The sequence below is a fragment of the Larus michahellis genome, chromosome 13 (genome assembly GCF_964199755.1).
Source record: "Larus michahellis chromosome 13, bLarMic1.1, whole genome shotgun sequence".
Classification (NCBI taxonomy): Eukaryota; Metazoa; Chordata; class Aves; order Charadriiformes; family Laridae; genus Larus; species Larus michahellis.
In genome coordinates this window covers 15,141,783-15,156,972 of record NC_133908.1, presented here as the reverse complement: position 1 = coordinate 15,156,972, position 15,190 = coordinate 15,141,783, and the positions used below count along the sequence as shown (strand labels likewise).

At 49.2% G+C, this 15,190-nt stretch overlaps 1 protein-coding gene across 3 annotated transcripts in view; it reads left to right on the top strand.

Annotated features, from left to right (window-relative positions):
* TTC28 (tetratricopeptide repeat domain 28) overlaps positions 1-15,190 on the top strand; it is a 173,289-nt gene that overhangs the window by 131,980 nt on the left and 26,119 nt on the right. For all 3 annotated transcript variants that reach the window (XM_074607074.1, XM_074607073.1, XM_074607075.1), the window contains 7 exons: positions 262-1,603; positions 1,990-2,513; positions 4,140-4,249; positions 4,559-4,688; positions 5,116-5,334; positions 7,371-7,536; positions 13,104-13,244. In XM_074607074.1, the coding sequence (XP_074463175.1) occupies positions 262-1,603; positions 1,990-2,513; positions 4,140-4,249; positions 4,559-4,688; positions 5,116-5,334; positions 7,371-7,536; positions 13,104-13,244 (2,632 nt within the window). The remainder of the gene's footprint in view (positions 1-261; positions 1,604-1,989; positions 2,514-4,139; positions 4,250-4,558; positions 4,689-5,115; positions 5,335-7,370; positions 7,537-13,103; positions 13,245-15,190) is intronic.

Here is a 15,190-nt window from a genome sequence, read left to right as displayed (position 1 = left end):
CTGGTTGTTGTGGTGAGTGTGTGCTTCATGTGTAATATAAACCTTCTCTGGGGTTGGCCTGTTAGGCGCGAGGAAGCAGTTCGTTTGAGAGGGGCCGTGCCGTGCCGGCTGTGCCGGGGACGCCTCCGGGTGCTGTGGGGAAGGGGCCAGGCCACGAGCTGCCGAGGGCTGGGCTGCGGGAAAGGCTTGGCATGGCAAAGTGTTGCAGAAGGGTTAGCTCAGAGGAGTGCTTTTGTTGAGCCCGTTTCTGTTATTTTTCAGGAATCATTCACCAGATGAAAGGCGACTATGACACTGCGCTGCGGCTGCATAAGACACATCTGTCCATCGCTCAGGAGCTCAGCGATTACGCGGCACAGGGCCGAGCCTATGGCAACATGGGCAACGCTTACAACGCTCTCGGCATGTATGACCAGGCTGTCAAGTACCATCGGCAGGAGCTGCAGATCTCCATGGAAGTCAATGACCGAGCCTCTCAGGCTTCTACACACGGGAACTTAGCAGTTGCCTATCAAGCGCTGGGTGCCCATGACCGTGCTCTGCAGCACTACCAAAATCATCTCAACATTGCCCGGGAGCTGCGAGACATCCAGAGTGAAGCACGGGCCCTCAGCAATTTGGGCAACTTCCACTGCTCACGAGGAGAGTACGTGCAGGCAGCCCCTTACTACGAGCAGTACCTGCGCTTGTCCCCAGAGCTGCAGGACATGGAAGGGGAGGGGAAAGTTTGCCATAACCTTGGCTACGCTCATTACTGCCTTGGCAACTACGAGGAAGCTGTTAAGTACTACGAGCAGGATCTTGCCTTAGCAAAGGATCTTCATGACAAACTGAGCCAAGCCAAAGCCTATTGCAATCTAGGCCTGGCCTTCAAAGCCTTGATGGACTTCAGCAAAGCAGAGGAGTGTCAAAAGTACTTGTTATCCCTGGCCCAGTCTCTGAACAATTCCCAGGCCAAATTCCGAGCTCTGGGGAATTTAGGGGATATTTTTGTCTGTAAAAAAGACGTAAATGGTGCAATAAAGTTTTATGAGCAGCAGTTGAGCTTAGCCCATCATGTTAAAGACAGGAGACTGGAAGCCAGCGCCTATGCAGCCTTGGGCTCTGCATACAGAATGATACAGAAGTGTGACAAGGCTTTAGGTTACCACACGCAGGAGCTGGAGGTGTACCAGGAGCTGGGAGATATGCCGGGCGAATGCAGAGCACATGGTCACCTTGCTGCAGTGTATATGTCACTTGGGAAGTACACCATGGCCTTCAAGTGTTACGAAGAACAGCTGGAGCTTGGGCAGAAGTTGAAGGACCCCAGCATAGAAGCCCAAGTCTATGGTAACATGGGCATTACCAAGATGAACATGAATGTCATGGAGGAAGCTATCGGCTACTTTGAACAGCAGCTGGCCATGCTGCAGCAGCTCAGTGGAAATGAATCTGTGTTAGATCGGGGCCGAGCATATGGAAACCTGGGAGATTGTTACGAGGCTCTGGGAGATTTTGAGGAAGCTATAAAGTATTACGAACAGTACCTGTCTGTGGCTCAGAGCTTGAACCGTATGCAAGATCAGGCAAAGGCCTACCGGGGCTTGGGCAATGGGCACAGGTAAGAAGCGCTGTAATCTGTTCTAATGACAAACAGTGACGTACAGGTACAAATGGATGCATTGTGTTACTGATGGGGTGTGTTCGTGTGGCCATTGTACACGTGCACGGGGACGTGGCATAGGAGTGAGTGACAGAGTCCTCTGGGTGCTGAGGACTGTGCTACTGGCTCAAATAACGAAGCTGATGTTGCTCCGCCCTGAGAGGAAGAGAAGTGTTTAGGGTGGCACAAGGGGGAGGCTGATGCAGAAGGGGGTTGTGATGTCTTCTGGGGGGAGCATTTTTCTCTGCCTGAAAGATTTGAGCTGGCCTCTGGAGGAAATGACAAAACCCCTTCTTTCAAGAAAATAGTGGCAAAATAAATGCTGTTGTTTTCTTCCCTTGCAGGGCTATGGGAAGTTTGCAGCAGGCTCTGGTGTGCTTTGAGAAGAGGCTCGTGGTGGCACATGAGCTGGGGGAGGCATTTAACAAAGCCCAGGCCTACGGGGAGCTGGGGAGCCTGCACAGCCAGCTGGGGAACTACGAACAAGCCATTTCTTGCCTGGAGCGGCAGCTGAACATCGCTCGGGAGATGAAGGACCGAGCTCTGGAGAGCGATGCCGCCTGCGGCCTTGGTGGGGTCTACCAGCAGATGGGGGAGTACGACACAGCCCTGCAGTATCACCAGCTGGACCTGCAGATTGCGGAGGAGACCAACAACCCCACGTGCCAGGGCCGGGCCTACGGGAACCTGGGCCTGACCTACGAGTCCTTGGGCACCTATGAGAGGGCGGTGGTTTATCAGGAGCAGCACCTCAGCATTGCAGCACAAATGAACGACCTTGTAGCCAAAACTGTGTCTTACAGCAGTCTGGGGAGGACTCATCACGCCTTGCAGAACTACTCTCAGGCTGTGATGTACCTGCAGGAAGGTAAGGGGCTGAATTAGGTGACACAGCATGCAGTGGTAGGTGCGGGGGGACAGGAGGGAGGCCTGAGGGTATGGAGAGAAGTGAGGAACTGTGAGCCTGGCACTAAGAGGATGTGTTTGACAGTGGCCTTTGATGCAAAAGCTCTTGCAGACTCCCATAGCTGCTCTTGAGCATCTGTGTGAGTAGCTGTCCAAGCAGGCTGTTATGCCACGTCAGTCGGAGCCTTCCTGGCGTCCTGTAGACAAAGCATTGCAAAGCACGATCTGTGCCTTCCTGGGGACATCTCAGCTGGCTCTGAGCTTGAATCCAGACTGCACCTGGCAGAGTCTCTTTATAAGGCTCGTTTGTGCTGAAGCCTACAATGTGTGAACCTTCTCTACAAAATAGCATTGCGTACCAGGAACTGACTCTGGGAAAACCACATCAGCTCATGATGGATCTCTCTGGTCCTGAGAGCAGGTCTCAAACTGATGTGTGCCTTGCTGGTAGCCACCTGGCTTTTCCTTCTGTGTTCAAGCGGGAGTGAGACCAGGTGGGTGAGTGTCCTCTAAACTGTGAGTGAAACCAGGTTGTGTTTGAGAGGGGGGTGAGGGAGGTTCAGCCCTCAGTGTCCGTGAGCCATCTGCCGATGCTGAGCGCCGGGGACAGCACTGGCTTGTGAGTTGTACTGCTGCAAGGGACTCCAGCATGCAAGCAGCATCTGTTCAAGGTGGTGGCTCTCTGATGGAGGAGATGAGCAGCATAGCTGGAGTGTATGAAGCTGGAAGCCGAAGGATTAATTACATCAGTTAGTCTGGTTTTCCTGAAACTGACCTTGGCAGGATTCCAGTATGCTGAGGGAATTCAATTAAGTTGGAAGGGGAAAAATTAAATACAGCTCCTTCTCCTGGTGTGACGCAGAATTCCTGAAAAGCCTGCAAATGCTAGCTGCTGCGGAGCTGCGTGGTCATGACAGGGTCCCCGCTCCCCAGTCCGCGGGAAACCTGAGGTGCCTAAGAGGAGGCATCCCTGTTTGTCAGGAGGGCCCACGGAGGCGAGAGGTTTGGAGCGTGGTGGAAGGCGGGATGACACAGAAGGTGCTTCTGGAAGTGAAACGAGCTCCAGGTTGTTCACGCCAGGACCCTGCCCTCTGCCCTGGCTCGGTACATGAGCCACACAGAGTCTGCCAGAAGGCTGGAGAAAGCTGGTGGGAAACGAGCCAGTAATGTGGCGAGAGGTGTCTTTTCTGGCAGCGTTTGGCAGCTGAGTGTGATTTTTGTTTGTCTGTGTGGTTTTTAAGGTTTAAAAGTTGAACTTTTGATAGGGGCTTACTGAGTGTGTCTCAGGGGACTGCCCCTTAACGTCGCTTAGGGAAGTCTTGGTCCATGGAAATGTCTGTCTTTGCTGAGGCACCTCTCACTCTGGTGCCGATTCGAGTGTCGGCAGACTCGACACTCGACACTGGCACTGCCCTGCTCAGTGTCCCACTGCTCAGCAGCTCCGTGGCCATCTCTGCCTGCCATGGCAGCCTGGGAGGCCGGGGGCCACCTGAGCCAAGAGCCCGCCAGGCTGCTGAGGCAGAATCGCTCCAGAATGGCCAAAGCACCCTCTCCCCTTTGGCCCTCTCTCACTTTGACTCCTTTTCAGGACTGAGGCTGGCAGAGCAGCTGGGACGCAGAGAAGATGAAGCCAAAATCCGCCACGGCCTCGGCCTCTCCCTCTGGGCGAGTGGGAACCTGGAGGAGTCTCAGCACCAGGTATACCATGGTCTGCCCTGTGATGGCCAGCTTGTGTCCTCTGAGCCCTTCGGGTCATTCCTGTCCTCAGGGGAGGGAATGTCTGGCGCGTGCTGGGGAGGGTGTGTAATGCACTGAGCCGACTCAGGCCCGTGTGCCGTTCTGCTCCATCCGAAGTCACCTCCCCTCTGCCAGGGATGCTGCCATCCCGAGGGGCTGTCTGAGGCAGACCTCCCCTGCCTGAGGGTATGTTGGCCCTGGATCCTCCTGCTCTCCCAGCCGGTGCTTTGTGCTGTGTAAGGAAGTCACTGTGGCTGTTTTCCCTCCCAGCTGTACCGGGCCTCGGCACTGTTTGAAACCATCCGACATGAGGTGCAGCTGAGCACAGATTACAAGCTGTCACTCTTCGACCTGCAGACATCCTCCTATCAGGCCCTGCAGCGAGTACTTGTCAGTCTCGGTAAGAGATGCCATCATATGCTGAGCTGAACTCCAAGCCCATGCCATCAGTTCAACTGAAGTTGCGGGGGGCAGTTCATGATACGCCTTCGCTCCTCATCTGTCCAATACAGCACAGCATTTCTTTGCCAGGACAGAAATAAGGGTCTCCTGCTTTGGGTGTCAGGTGCCTTTGGATCTTCTTTCTTGCTTCGTCCATTCATTTGCCTTTCTGTGGCTCGTTTTCCCATGTTAGTACCCGTGTTTCCCCGTGTTAGTACCTGCAGCCAAGATGATCTATGAAACTGTATTCCGGCTACTCTTTCCAGAATAAATGCTGTGACCCTGGTTTCCCAGGCGTTAGTTTGGGTTGGGATAGCAGCTGTCCCTGCACATTGCGCTGCAGACCACATTGGTGTCAGGTCTGAGAGATGGCTTTGTCTTTTCAGGGCACCATGATGAAGCGTTGGCAGTAGCAGAGAGAGGACGAACGAGGGCATTTGCTGACCTGCTTGTGGAACGTCAGACTGGGCAACAGGACTCTGATCCCTATTCTCCAGTGACCATTGACCAGGTCCTGGAGACAGTGAATGGCCAGAGGGGACTTGTTCTCTACTACTCACTGGCTGCAGGTTATCTGTACAGCTGGCTGCTGGCTCCTGGGGCAGGTGAGGTTCTTCTTGGAGATGAGACAAAGGGAGAATTGTACCATTTGTAGCTTGGAATGAATCTGGGACCAGAGTGAACATACGAGGGAATCCTTTCCATCTAGTACCTTAAAGCTGAATAGACTGGAAATGATGGCATAGCCACAGCAATAATGACTTGGAAGTGCTTATTCAGGGCTTTGATGCTCACCTGGAGATGGAAATGTTTCACATGTTTAATATTTCCATTTTTCAACCTCTAATCCGTATATATTTCCCACAGGGCAGAGCATAGCAGTAATGAGATTCCAAGTATGTTGGCTCTGTGAGAGTCTGCTATGCATAAGAATCCCTACTTTAATTATATTTCTGTGCCTTATCCTTTCAAAAGCTTTTGACGTTTATTCGCTGAAGTGGATTGCAGAAAACAGAAGGGCGTCCCTGCTTCCTGATATGCCATTGAACTGCCTGATCCTCTGAATTCTCCTCATATGAATGTGGAAACACTTATCACAGAGGAGCAAGGAGGATTAATTTGAAGAGGATTGCTTTTTGCAGACAGCTGTTGTTCATTATCTAATAAAGTGATGACTGTAAATTTTCATGAGTCCTTTCTGGATATAATTTAATAATTGCAGTCCTTCACCATGACAAAGCTAAAGAGATAAAAAGCAATATTTAGATTGCACCAAAAATGCTTCAGGAAGGGAAGCAAGCGTTCACACGTGCTTGACTTCAGATGGGGTGACAGCGATTGGAGGATATGCTGTTTGGGGGCGTTTTGCTGTGTAGCATGTATAAGTGTAAAATGGTGGTGTCCTGCCATGCGTCCAGTCACTAATTGGCTCTTCAGGCCTGTAGTTGGCACAAAAAAACGCCAGTAATTCTATAGTATTAATGTCAAGCTGAACTTACTAAAATGATATGGATCAGAAGTATAGGGTTTGCCTCTAGGCTTCACGACCAGTCTCCCTCCTCCTTGCCCAAACTGGGTCTTGTGAAAAAGCAGTTGCGCTCTTCAAGTGCGTGGGTTTGCGACTGCCTCCTCGAAGGCACTGTCAGGTGCTGGGAAGGAGAGGGGCTGCGGTGCTTCAAGGGTTCCACTTGAGCAGCTCTGCTGGGGAGCTCTTCAGCAGTGACTCCGGCCCAGCCACAGTGACCTCTTCTTGTGTCGTTAGTGCTGACAGAGAGCGCAGCGTCAGTGGCAGCCCGGGATCCTCATTATCCCGCTGAGATGGGACCCTTGGAGCCTCTTCGCTGATTCTGTCTTTGCTGCTGTTACTGCAGAAGGAGTTGCTTTATTCTTTATTCATCCACTCTTCTTAACTGGTTTAATAATTTATGCTGTCAAGGCAAACAGGGCATCCAGAGCAGCCTTTTACTGTTGATCACAGGCTGTAGAATTAATTATATCAGAAAGGATATGCCAGTCTGAGTGGAGGAAGGTTTTATCTGCAGGAGTAGTTGAATTCTTAACAAAACAGTGAGTGTCCTTTATCTGGTTTACCCATTGTGAAATGCTATCTTTTTATATTTTACTATGCATTAATCCATCTTTTTCTTTCTTTGTATATAATGTATTTTCATGCATATGAGTGAAATGAAAAATCTTTGTGTGATGTGAGGAGGTTCTGCTGTAGTAATAACACTTTTGTTCAGCATTTGAGCCTTGTGTGTTCAATTTGTGTGATCAGAGGCTATTAGTAGGTATTTTTCATGCGCGTCTATTGAAATGCGAATTACTCTGGTAGGTGCTTGTCTGAAAGATCTGTTTTATAATTTATATAAAACTGCTGCAATAGCAAATGCATTCTGAGCATCTCATAAAAGCACTGCTCTGCCTTTGTACTTTTGAGCCATCATTTGCAAAGCACAATACCAGATTTTAAAAGCAAGGCTGTAATACGGAATGCTGGAAAAGCCCTGTGGAGACGTGGCACGGAGTGCTTTGCCCCAGTTGTACTCAAAATGCCAAATGCTGTGCCGCTTCCTAGGCAGTTGCTGGCAGTGCTCTTTCTGCCCTGCAGAAATAACCTCATGATTCTGGTGCCTTGTAGGAATTCTGAAATTTCATGAGTATTATCTGGGTGACAGCCTGACAGAAAATGCTGGGGAATTCCATGAAGCCAACAGCGTGACCCTGCAGACAATAACAAACTCGGCGCTGGAACAGTACATCTCAAGTGTGCGGGAGGCTCTGGGAGTGGATTCCTACTATACCCGGTAAGTTGGGGAGGGGGCTCTAACATCCTGGTTCCTGCTCTCCCACCTAAAAGCAATTTGTAACAGTCTGGGATGAGCTAATCGGCTGAGAAGTCTGAGAACTGAGAGTCAGAGTAGGGGCAAATTTTCATTGCAGGCATGAAAAAATTGCTTTATTTTTGTATCCATGGCCATTTTTCTGCCAAGTAACTCTATGTGCACATGCAAATAAGGTTTGAACCCATAGGCTGGGTAATGAATCTATAGATCGGATGAGGAGGCAGATGCCGTGTCTGACTGTATATGGGCAGATTCCATCCTACTTACAGTTTCCAGTGTAATTAATTCCCCTTCAAAGGTTTACTTATGAAAAACTGCAAATACCACAGGAATTCCACCCCCCTCCAAATACGTTCCCTTGTGGCCATAACCGAGTAAATAATTTACAGTGAATTAATCTGTCTGATGAATTTCAGCAAAGAGGGAGGAACCTTACTCCAGTTTATTACTCAGATAGGTTCCACAACTGTGTTTCCTCATTTTTTTTATCCTATGGATTTATCACAAGTCAGGCTTTTTTACTTATTTATACTCAATCTCATGATCTCTCATGGTATTTGGTTTGATTTATTGATTGGATGAGTATAGTTTCTATGCCGATATTTACAAGTAGTTTTTCCTCTGAATGCTTCTGTCTGAAAAACAGAGTTGGGGATGTCCCTGTCTTCGTGTGTTCTTTTTGAGTGAAGCATACAGGGGAAAGGATGTGGCGACAGTTCAGTGTGCTGTTATAAGTGAAGCTTGCTACCTAGTCTGAAATTGCTTTGGTTTTGGTGGGTTAGTAGCACACCGGCAGTTTGCAGGTCTAGTTTACTACTAGTAGGAAGGGGACCTATATGTATGTGTTGGCTGATTTGTTAACCAGCCCCCAAAATGGTGCGAGTGGAGATACAGGCTCTTTCGGGTTATACGGTGGTTTAGGCTTTTTTTTTAAACCATTTTGCTTTTTTCTGCAGCACTGAGATTTGTGAGTGAAACACTCTTGAGTCCCCGAGACTGTGGACAAACATCCTCTGGCCCAGCTTTGATGGTGAAAGCACTAACGGTGCCATTAGCAGCCCGTGCTCGAGGTTGCCACTCTGCAGGTCCCTCTCTGCGCGTGACCCGCCGTCTGCAGGGACAGTGCACGCCTGAGCCAGGCGTTCCACGTAATGATGTTGACCAAGAAAGAGGAAATGATGACATCGATCCTCAAATCGATTTGTGCTCAGGGTTCTGTGGGCAACTGGGAAGCTGTTCAGCTCTCCTAATTAGTCCTTGTTCATTTTTTGTAATAGCTACCGTAGGCAGCAAATGCGGCTGCGTGGGTGAGACTGCAGCGGCGTGAGTTAGAGCGTTGCTGTGCAGAAGGCAGCAGTAAAACCAAGCTGTGCTTTGTAGTCCACTCACCAGCAGTGTCCTCGGCTTCCTGCTCTTGATGCTGACACCTTAATCTTACAAGACAGGAATTTTCCATCGGATCAAAATAAGAGTGTAATCCCAGGCCTGAAGTTTCCCATTAGGTGTTTCAGCTATGTAGAACGGTACCAGATTTCCTACTTGCTTTCCCCAGGGCTTGCTCCGGTCTCTCACAGACAAATTAATTCTCCCCTTGGGGCAGGGAGAACATGGCACTTGGTTGAGTTACGCCCCCAGCAGCAGTAACCAGCTTGCTGGGTTTGAAGCTCTGAGAGGGCTGTGGACACGTGTGCTCAGCACAGATGGTGAGTCTGAGTCCCTCTGTGCTTTTGCTTCACGGGAGCATCTGATGCCGGAAGGGAGCTGGAAGGCGTCAGAGGTTCTAGATTCAGGTCTGGTAGATTGCTTTTGTTGTTTTCACAGGTTTAAAAGTAAATTAAACAATGTGTGTCTATGTTGGGATACTGAATGTGTCCTGAAAGGTTTGCAAGGCAGGATGGGCTCAGGTTGTGGTGACGCATTCTTTTGGTTTTACCTTTCTTTAGGGAACTGAAGAGAAAGCTCTGCCTAAGTTTCTTTAGTTGTTTGTTTTTTTTCCTGTACCAAAAGAAATACTGGATTTGTGAAAGTTTGGGAAAAGGTGTCTCTGTCAGATAAATCAGTGGCGCAGTGCCAGGCTTATCTTTGCTTCTCAGTGCTCTTGGTGCTCTGGCGTTGCTAGTCCGGGGAACGCACGCACTGGGCTCCCCAGCCCGGCCTCCTGCTCCTGGAGCCTGATTCTGGGCTCGGGCCAGCTTGCAGAGTTGTTTCAAAGAGCCACTGCCAAGCTGTTTAGTACGAGCACGGGGTCGCGAGTCAGGAATCGGTGCTGTGCACTTCATGTGCGACCTCTGAGGTCTGGCCAAGCCTTGCTGCTGTTGTCCGTCTGCTCCGAGAGAGACAGCAGCTCTCCTGCCTTAGGCCACTGCGAGAGATGTGAGAGCTGGGACAGTCGTGGCAATGAAATGGCGTGGCCTCTCTGGCTTACCCTCTGCCAAGAGGACAGCTTCAGCCCTCTGGCATGGGGCTGTCCCCTCTGCTCTTGGGCCGGGAGCGTTTCCCTGCTGTGATAACCCGCTTCTCTGGCAGGACTGTGAAGGCTTTGGGGCCTCTCCGGTTCGGGTATGGGGACAGGACTGGTGCTGCCACGACATGGACTGCCAAACGGCTCTGTGTGTCTGTCTGTGTGTGTGTGTTTATACACCTTTTCTGTGGTTCCTCGGGGAAGAGTCCGAGATGAGTTGTTGCTGGGTGTCTGTGGGCTGCACTCAGGGAACACGGACGGTGTCCCTGGGCTGGGCTGTGCAAGAGCTTAAATAGCAGAAAGTTTGAACAGAAATAACATGTTCCCATTCAAGTATACAAAATGCTGAAAAGCAGACATTACTCCTGCTCGTCCAGGAACATCGGAGATAAAAGAACTGTGACGCTTTTAAAACTGTCAAGAAAAAAATCTGCAGAATGACACTGGCTGAGCCTAGCGTGATTTCAGCTCAGTCATTAGCCAAGAAAGCTTACTAAAATAAAAGACAAAAAAAAAATCAGGGATCTGTATCTCAGTGTGCTGCTTGGAAGGTTCTTGGCAGCTGGCTAAACATTTATATGCAGTTTATGAATGGAATTCATTTCCCAATAATTGTCTATATTCGTATAACGCCTTCAGGCCTGAGCACTATTCCTGGCGTTAAGTTCGACTTCAATAGAGAAGTTTATCACCTGCGCTACCAGAAAAGCGCTTGTTCAGAACACTGCCAGCTTGAGAGGAGATCTCAGGATTTTTTGCTGTGTTTTGGGGCCGTTGGATTTTTTTGTTTTAACAGGGTGGCTGTTGTGTCAGTCTCCTAAAGAACACAAGACGCTTTTTTCCCCACTTCAGTGGAAATCTGCCCCAACAACTCCCAGCCATGCGGCGAATTGAATCTTACCCTCTAGATATGCATATGCACAACTGAAATCTGCAGTTATGCCTCGGGTAACACATTTGCAGAGACTTTTTTCAGTTCCATTAACCGTTTGTCACCACAGATTCTCCTCCTGGCAAAGGGAGTTCTTTGGTCTTTAGGTTCTGGGATGAGTTTTTAATTTAGTGTGATGTCAGCGTCCTCCTCCCTTCGTGGTGATGGTAGTGGTATGGTTTTGGTTAAGGGTTCTGGGTTTAATGCTTGCCTCTGAGATCATTGGGCTGGTGTGGTATGATCGCAGGCAGAAGCTCTTTCCCCACTTCAAAACTATATGCAGGGAATTAAACAAACAAATCTTGCCTGTTCCATGTGGGTGAACGTCATGTTCTGCTTTGAAACTTTTTCCCCACATGGACCAAGTGTTTCCCTCCAGCATTGCTGGCTGCCACCACGCTCCAGCGCACCAGACCCGCAGGAGAAGCTGTCATCTGCAGCCCGTCGAACCTGTTCTCTGCCTACCAGCAAAGAACAGAGGGACGTAAATATGTATGGCACACACGTGGAAACTTTTCTTTGACTCTGACATCTCAGTTCGTAGCTTGCTTAAGAGCACTGTGGTTGTGTGCTTTTGTGTTCAAATTTAAGTGTCATTGCCTTCTGTAATACCGTAGGCATGTTTGTAGGTGCTGTTGTGTCTCCGGAGCGGCACATCTTCCCCTTTTCTGCTCCTGGAGAGGAAGGGATGCTGTCATGGGTTGTGTCGTCAGGATTTTGCTGTGGTGGTGTTCAGTTCCACACTGCAGCCTTTGCTTTCCACTAGAAATGGTTCCTTTCAGCTGGTCTAATTAAGCTGACAAAAAACCTCATAAAGTGTGAGAGACTTTAAAGTCTGCTTGAACTTGTGTTGGGACAGACTCCTTTCTCTTTAGGGAGAGCATGTGGCCTCTTTTGGGTTCATGAACTCAAGATTTTTGCCTCTTTAAGGAGCTCCAAATACTCGTTGTGAGTGTTACTCAAAACTGTGCCAGGACTCCAGACCAAGGCTGCAGCTGGAGGAAGAACATGCAGGAGGCAGCTGTTGACAATGTTTTCTTTTCCCTTTCCCCGCCCCCCCCTTCCCCGGCTGTTGTTCTGCTAGCCCCATTTCAGCGTTCAAGAAGTGATTGTCTTTTGTCAGGACTTATTGTTTCAGGTTATTAAATTATGTTGACCTGGAAGTGTGCTTACAAGATACCCTGTGGTCCATACAGCAACACAGGGACAGCTCTAGTTACCTGCACAAGTTCGTGTTGTGCGTTAATTCAATTCGTGTGCTCTTTGTTGGAAAATGTGCCCTTGAGGACAGGCTCAAAGTTATCAGGAACCCAAAAGGAAACAGAAATGAGATGCAAGGTGGCTTCAGCAGGTAGCATAACAGGTTTAGCTTAAGTGTACAAATCCCAAGGTTTGTGATGCGCCATGTAATATGCAAATTAATTATTAGATTAAAGGGAGGTGACGTTAAGAATAGTTCTGTTTGCCTGCTGCTTTTAGAAAGAAGAGAAAACATTAACAGCGATTTGACGGAAAATCTACACTGAGGTGATAATTTAGATATTAATGCCAGGAGATGGAAAATTTAGAAATTGTGGGCTCTGTTTCTCTCTGTATTGCTGCTGTCCTAGTGGCATTGATAAAATTTTTTCTCTGTGCCTTCCCTATTTGTATAACAAGAGCAGCAACACAGCTCCCTTTTTTACGTTCCACTTTGCCAGGGAAGGAAGCATACAAAGCTTGGAGTTATTCTTGTGGAAATCTGAAAAGGATGCGGATTTGTTCATAGGCAAATGCCTGTTTGTAGGCAAATCAAGGGCTGAGTTGGTGTTCCCTGCAGACCTAGCTTTTCTGTGTTCTGCAACAGCTTCAAAAGTCCCTCCCTGCAGTGCGTGGCAATTTGGGTCCTGTATTTCCATCAGTGTGTGCCACTCTTTAAATCTTGAAGAACGCCTAGGAGAAGAGGAGGGGTTGGGGTTGTTACTCTCTGGCATTCCTAACAGGGGGAGGTGATGCAATCCAGGCAAAACTTTACTTTAGCATTTGTCTGAGGTTGTGTCTGAAAAACATTTTCTCTCAAACTGGCTGGGCGTTTGTCACAAAGCTGTTGCTCTGTCTTGCATCAATGACTCGTTCACGGTGCTGTTCCCCCTGCAGAGCCTGTGCCAGTAGCGAGACTGAGAGTGAAGCTGGGGATATCATGGACCAACAGTTTGAGGAGATGAATAACAAGCTGAACTCCATGACTGATCCGACTGGCTTCCTGAGGATGGTCAGCAGGAACAACCTCTTGAACAGGTGAGAATACAGCACTGCACTGTGGGGGTCAGTGAGCAGAACGAGACGTCTTGGTGACGGGCTTCTCTCAAAATGGCACGTTTAGGGTGCAGCCGATGCCATTGCTCATGGTCTCCCTGTTGCCCCAAATCCTGGGGGCACAGAGCAGCAAACTGCTAATGCCCTTTACGGTTGCAGCAACCATCCATTCTTTACAGCATGGATGTATGGGGAATGTTAAGCATCTCTCTTAGGAATAAGGTCCACATGTTAGTACTGTGCAGCACTCTCCCCTTCTGAGCAGAGGGGCCCTTAGGCATTTCCCCTTTGTCCTTTTCCTTTGTGTTCTTGTGGTGCAGTGAGAATTCCACCCTCCCTCAGGAGAGCTCTGCATCTTGCTCTTCATGGGATTGAGAATCCATTACTGCCTAGTGTTGCATGTGCATCCAGCCTGGGAGCTTTGAGTCCCTGGTGGCTTTCCACAGAAGGGTGGCCGACTGGGGGTTGATCTTGTTCTACAGACTCAAGTGTTGGATACGAGGGACAAAGAAGCCCTGCCAGGTCCTGGAATGGCATAGGGTCCTATTGCTCTTTCTTTAGAAATAGAAATTTTCGGTAGGAAGGAGGCAGAACAAGGACTGAAAGTGTCATTGTGCCTCTTGTGGAAGGGAGGACCTCAGGCACTGGCAGAGACCTAGGTAGGACTATGTATGTCACTTAAGAACTCAGTAGCTTCTTTTGGGAGATGTAGGGGGTGGCATCTTCATTGCGTTTCTAGGTGAATTAGATAGCTTAAGGTGATAGCCAGCAAGGACTTGTCAGCAATTGTTAAGTGACAACTCTGTCCTGAGGGACAGCCATTTCGAATTTGCGTTTCTCCTGGCCAAGCACTATTTTTGACTGTCTGAACAATTGCAAGGGAACTCAGTTTTGTCCCTGCTGTCTGTGAGGTGTGGTGCTTGGAGCTCTCTGCTACACACTTATTTTGGAAATACTTCTTTCTGTTGATCTTCACTGTTGTACTGATTAGCTGGGTACGTGCTGCGTTTCCAGAGTTACAGGACTGTGCGCTAGCAGCGCAGTCTCCACTCATTTTCTGCCTCTTACAGCTTGATCAGGTCTCAGTCTTTCATATTACTGTGCTAATTAGGGCAAGCATTTGAAAGGAAAATTAAAGACAGAATTTTTCCAGTGTTACCACTCCCCCAGCGGAGAGGGGCTGCATGACGCAACGCAGAGTTTCTGGCTAGATCTGTGCTCCAGCATGGATTGTGAGCGCAGGATACCCCAGGCCTTTCTCAGCTGGAAAAGAAAATGCGATCAGCCTGCAGCGTTGTGAGCCATCGTTGGAGCTTGTGAGCTGTAACAGCATCCCCATGAAACTGGGAGCTGCCTGTTGGCACCGACAACTGGCCTGTTTTTCTTTCCAGAATCCGCATGTATATCTGTTCAAGCTGCTGCACGGATGATGAACTACGAGTACTTTCTAGTTTGGGATCAAACAGGCAGATCCCCAGGATTGCTGAGATGTTTTGCTAGTTCATCGGGCTTAGGAGGACAGGAGGATGCCCCTCTGGTTACAGGGGAAAAACGTGATCTGGTTCTGCTCCAGGGTATGCTAATCCTCAGGAACACTGCAGAGGCCAGCCATGCGGCATCTGTGTCTTTCTGCTCTGCCAGGTGCATTACCTTGAACCTACATCCAGGAGCTTACCTCGGGTGCCTTGTTTGCAGCTTTCAGGAGAAACTCAGGGATGGGGCAACTTGGGCACTCAGTTAAAGGCACCCTCACAAGAGCATCAGGAGGAGCAGACATGTCTTTGATGTTCTTGCCATGAGCACTGAGATGAAGAGAAGGAGAAGACACTTCTGTATGGCCTGCCTGCCACCATTTGCCTGCAGATGGGGGCATACTGGGGGGCTGTAGCAGCAGAGCTAATGCTGCCACATCTGTTTTGCACCTGGCT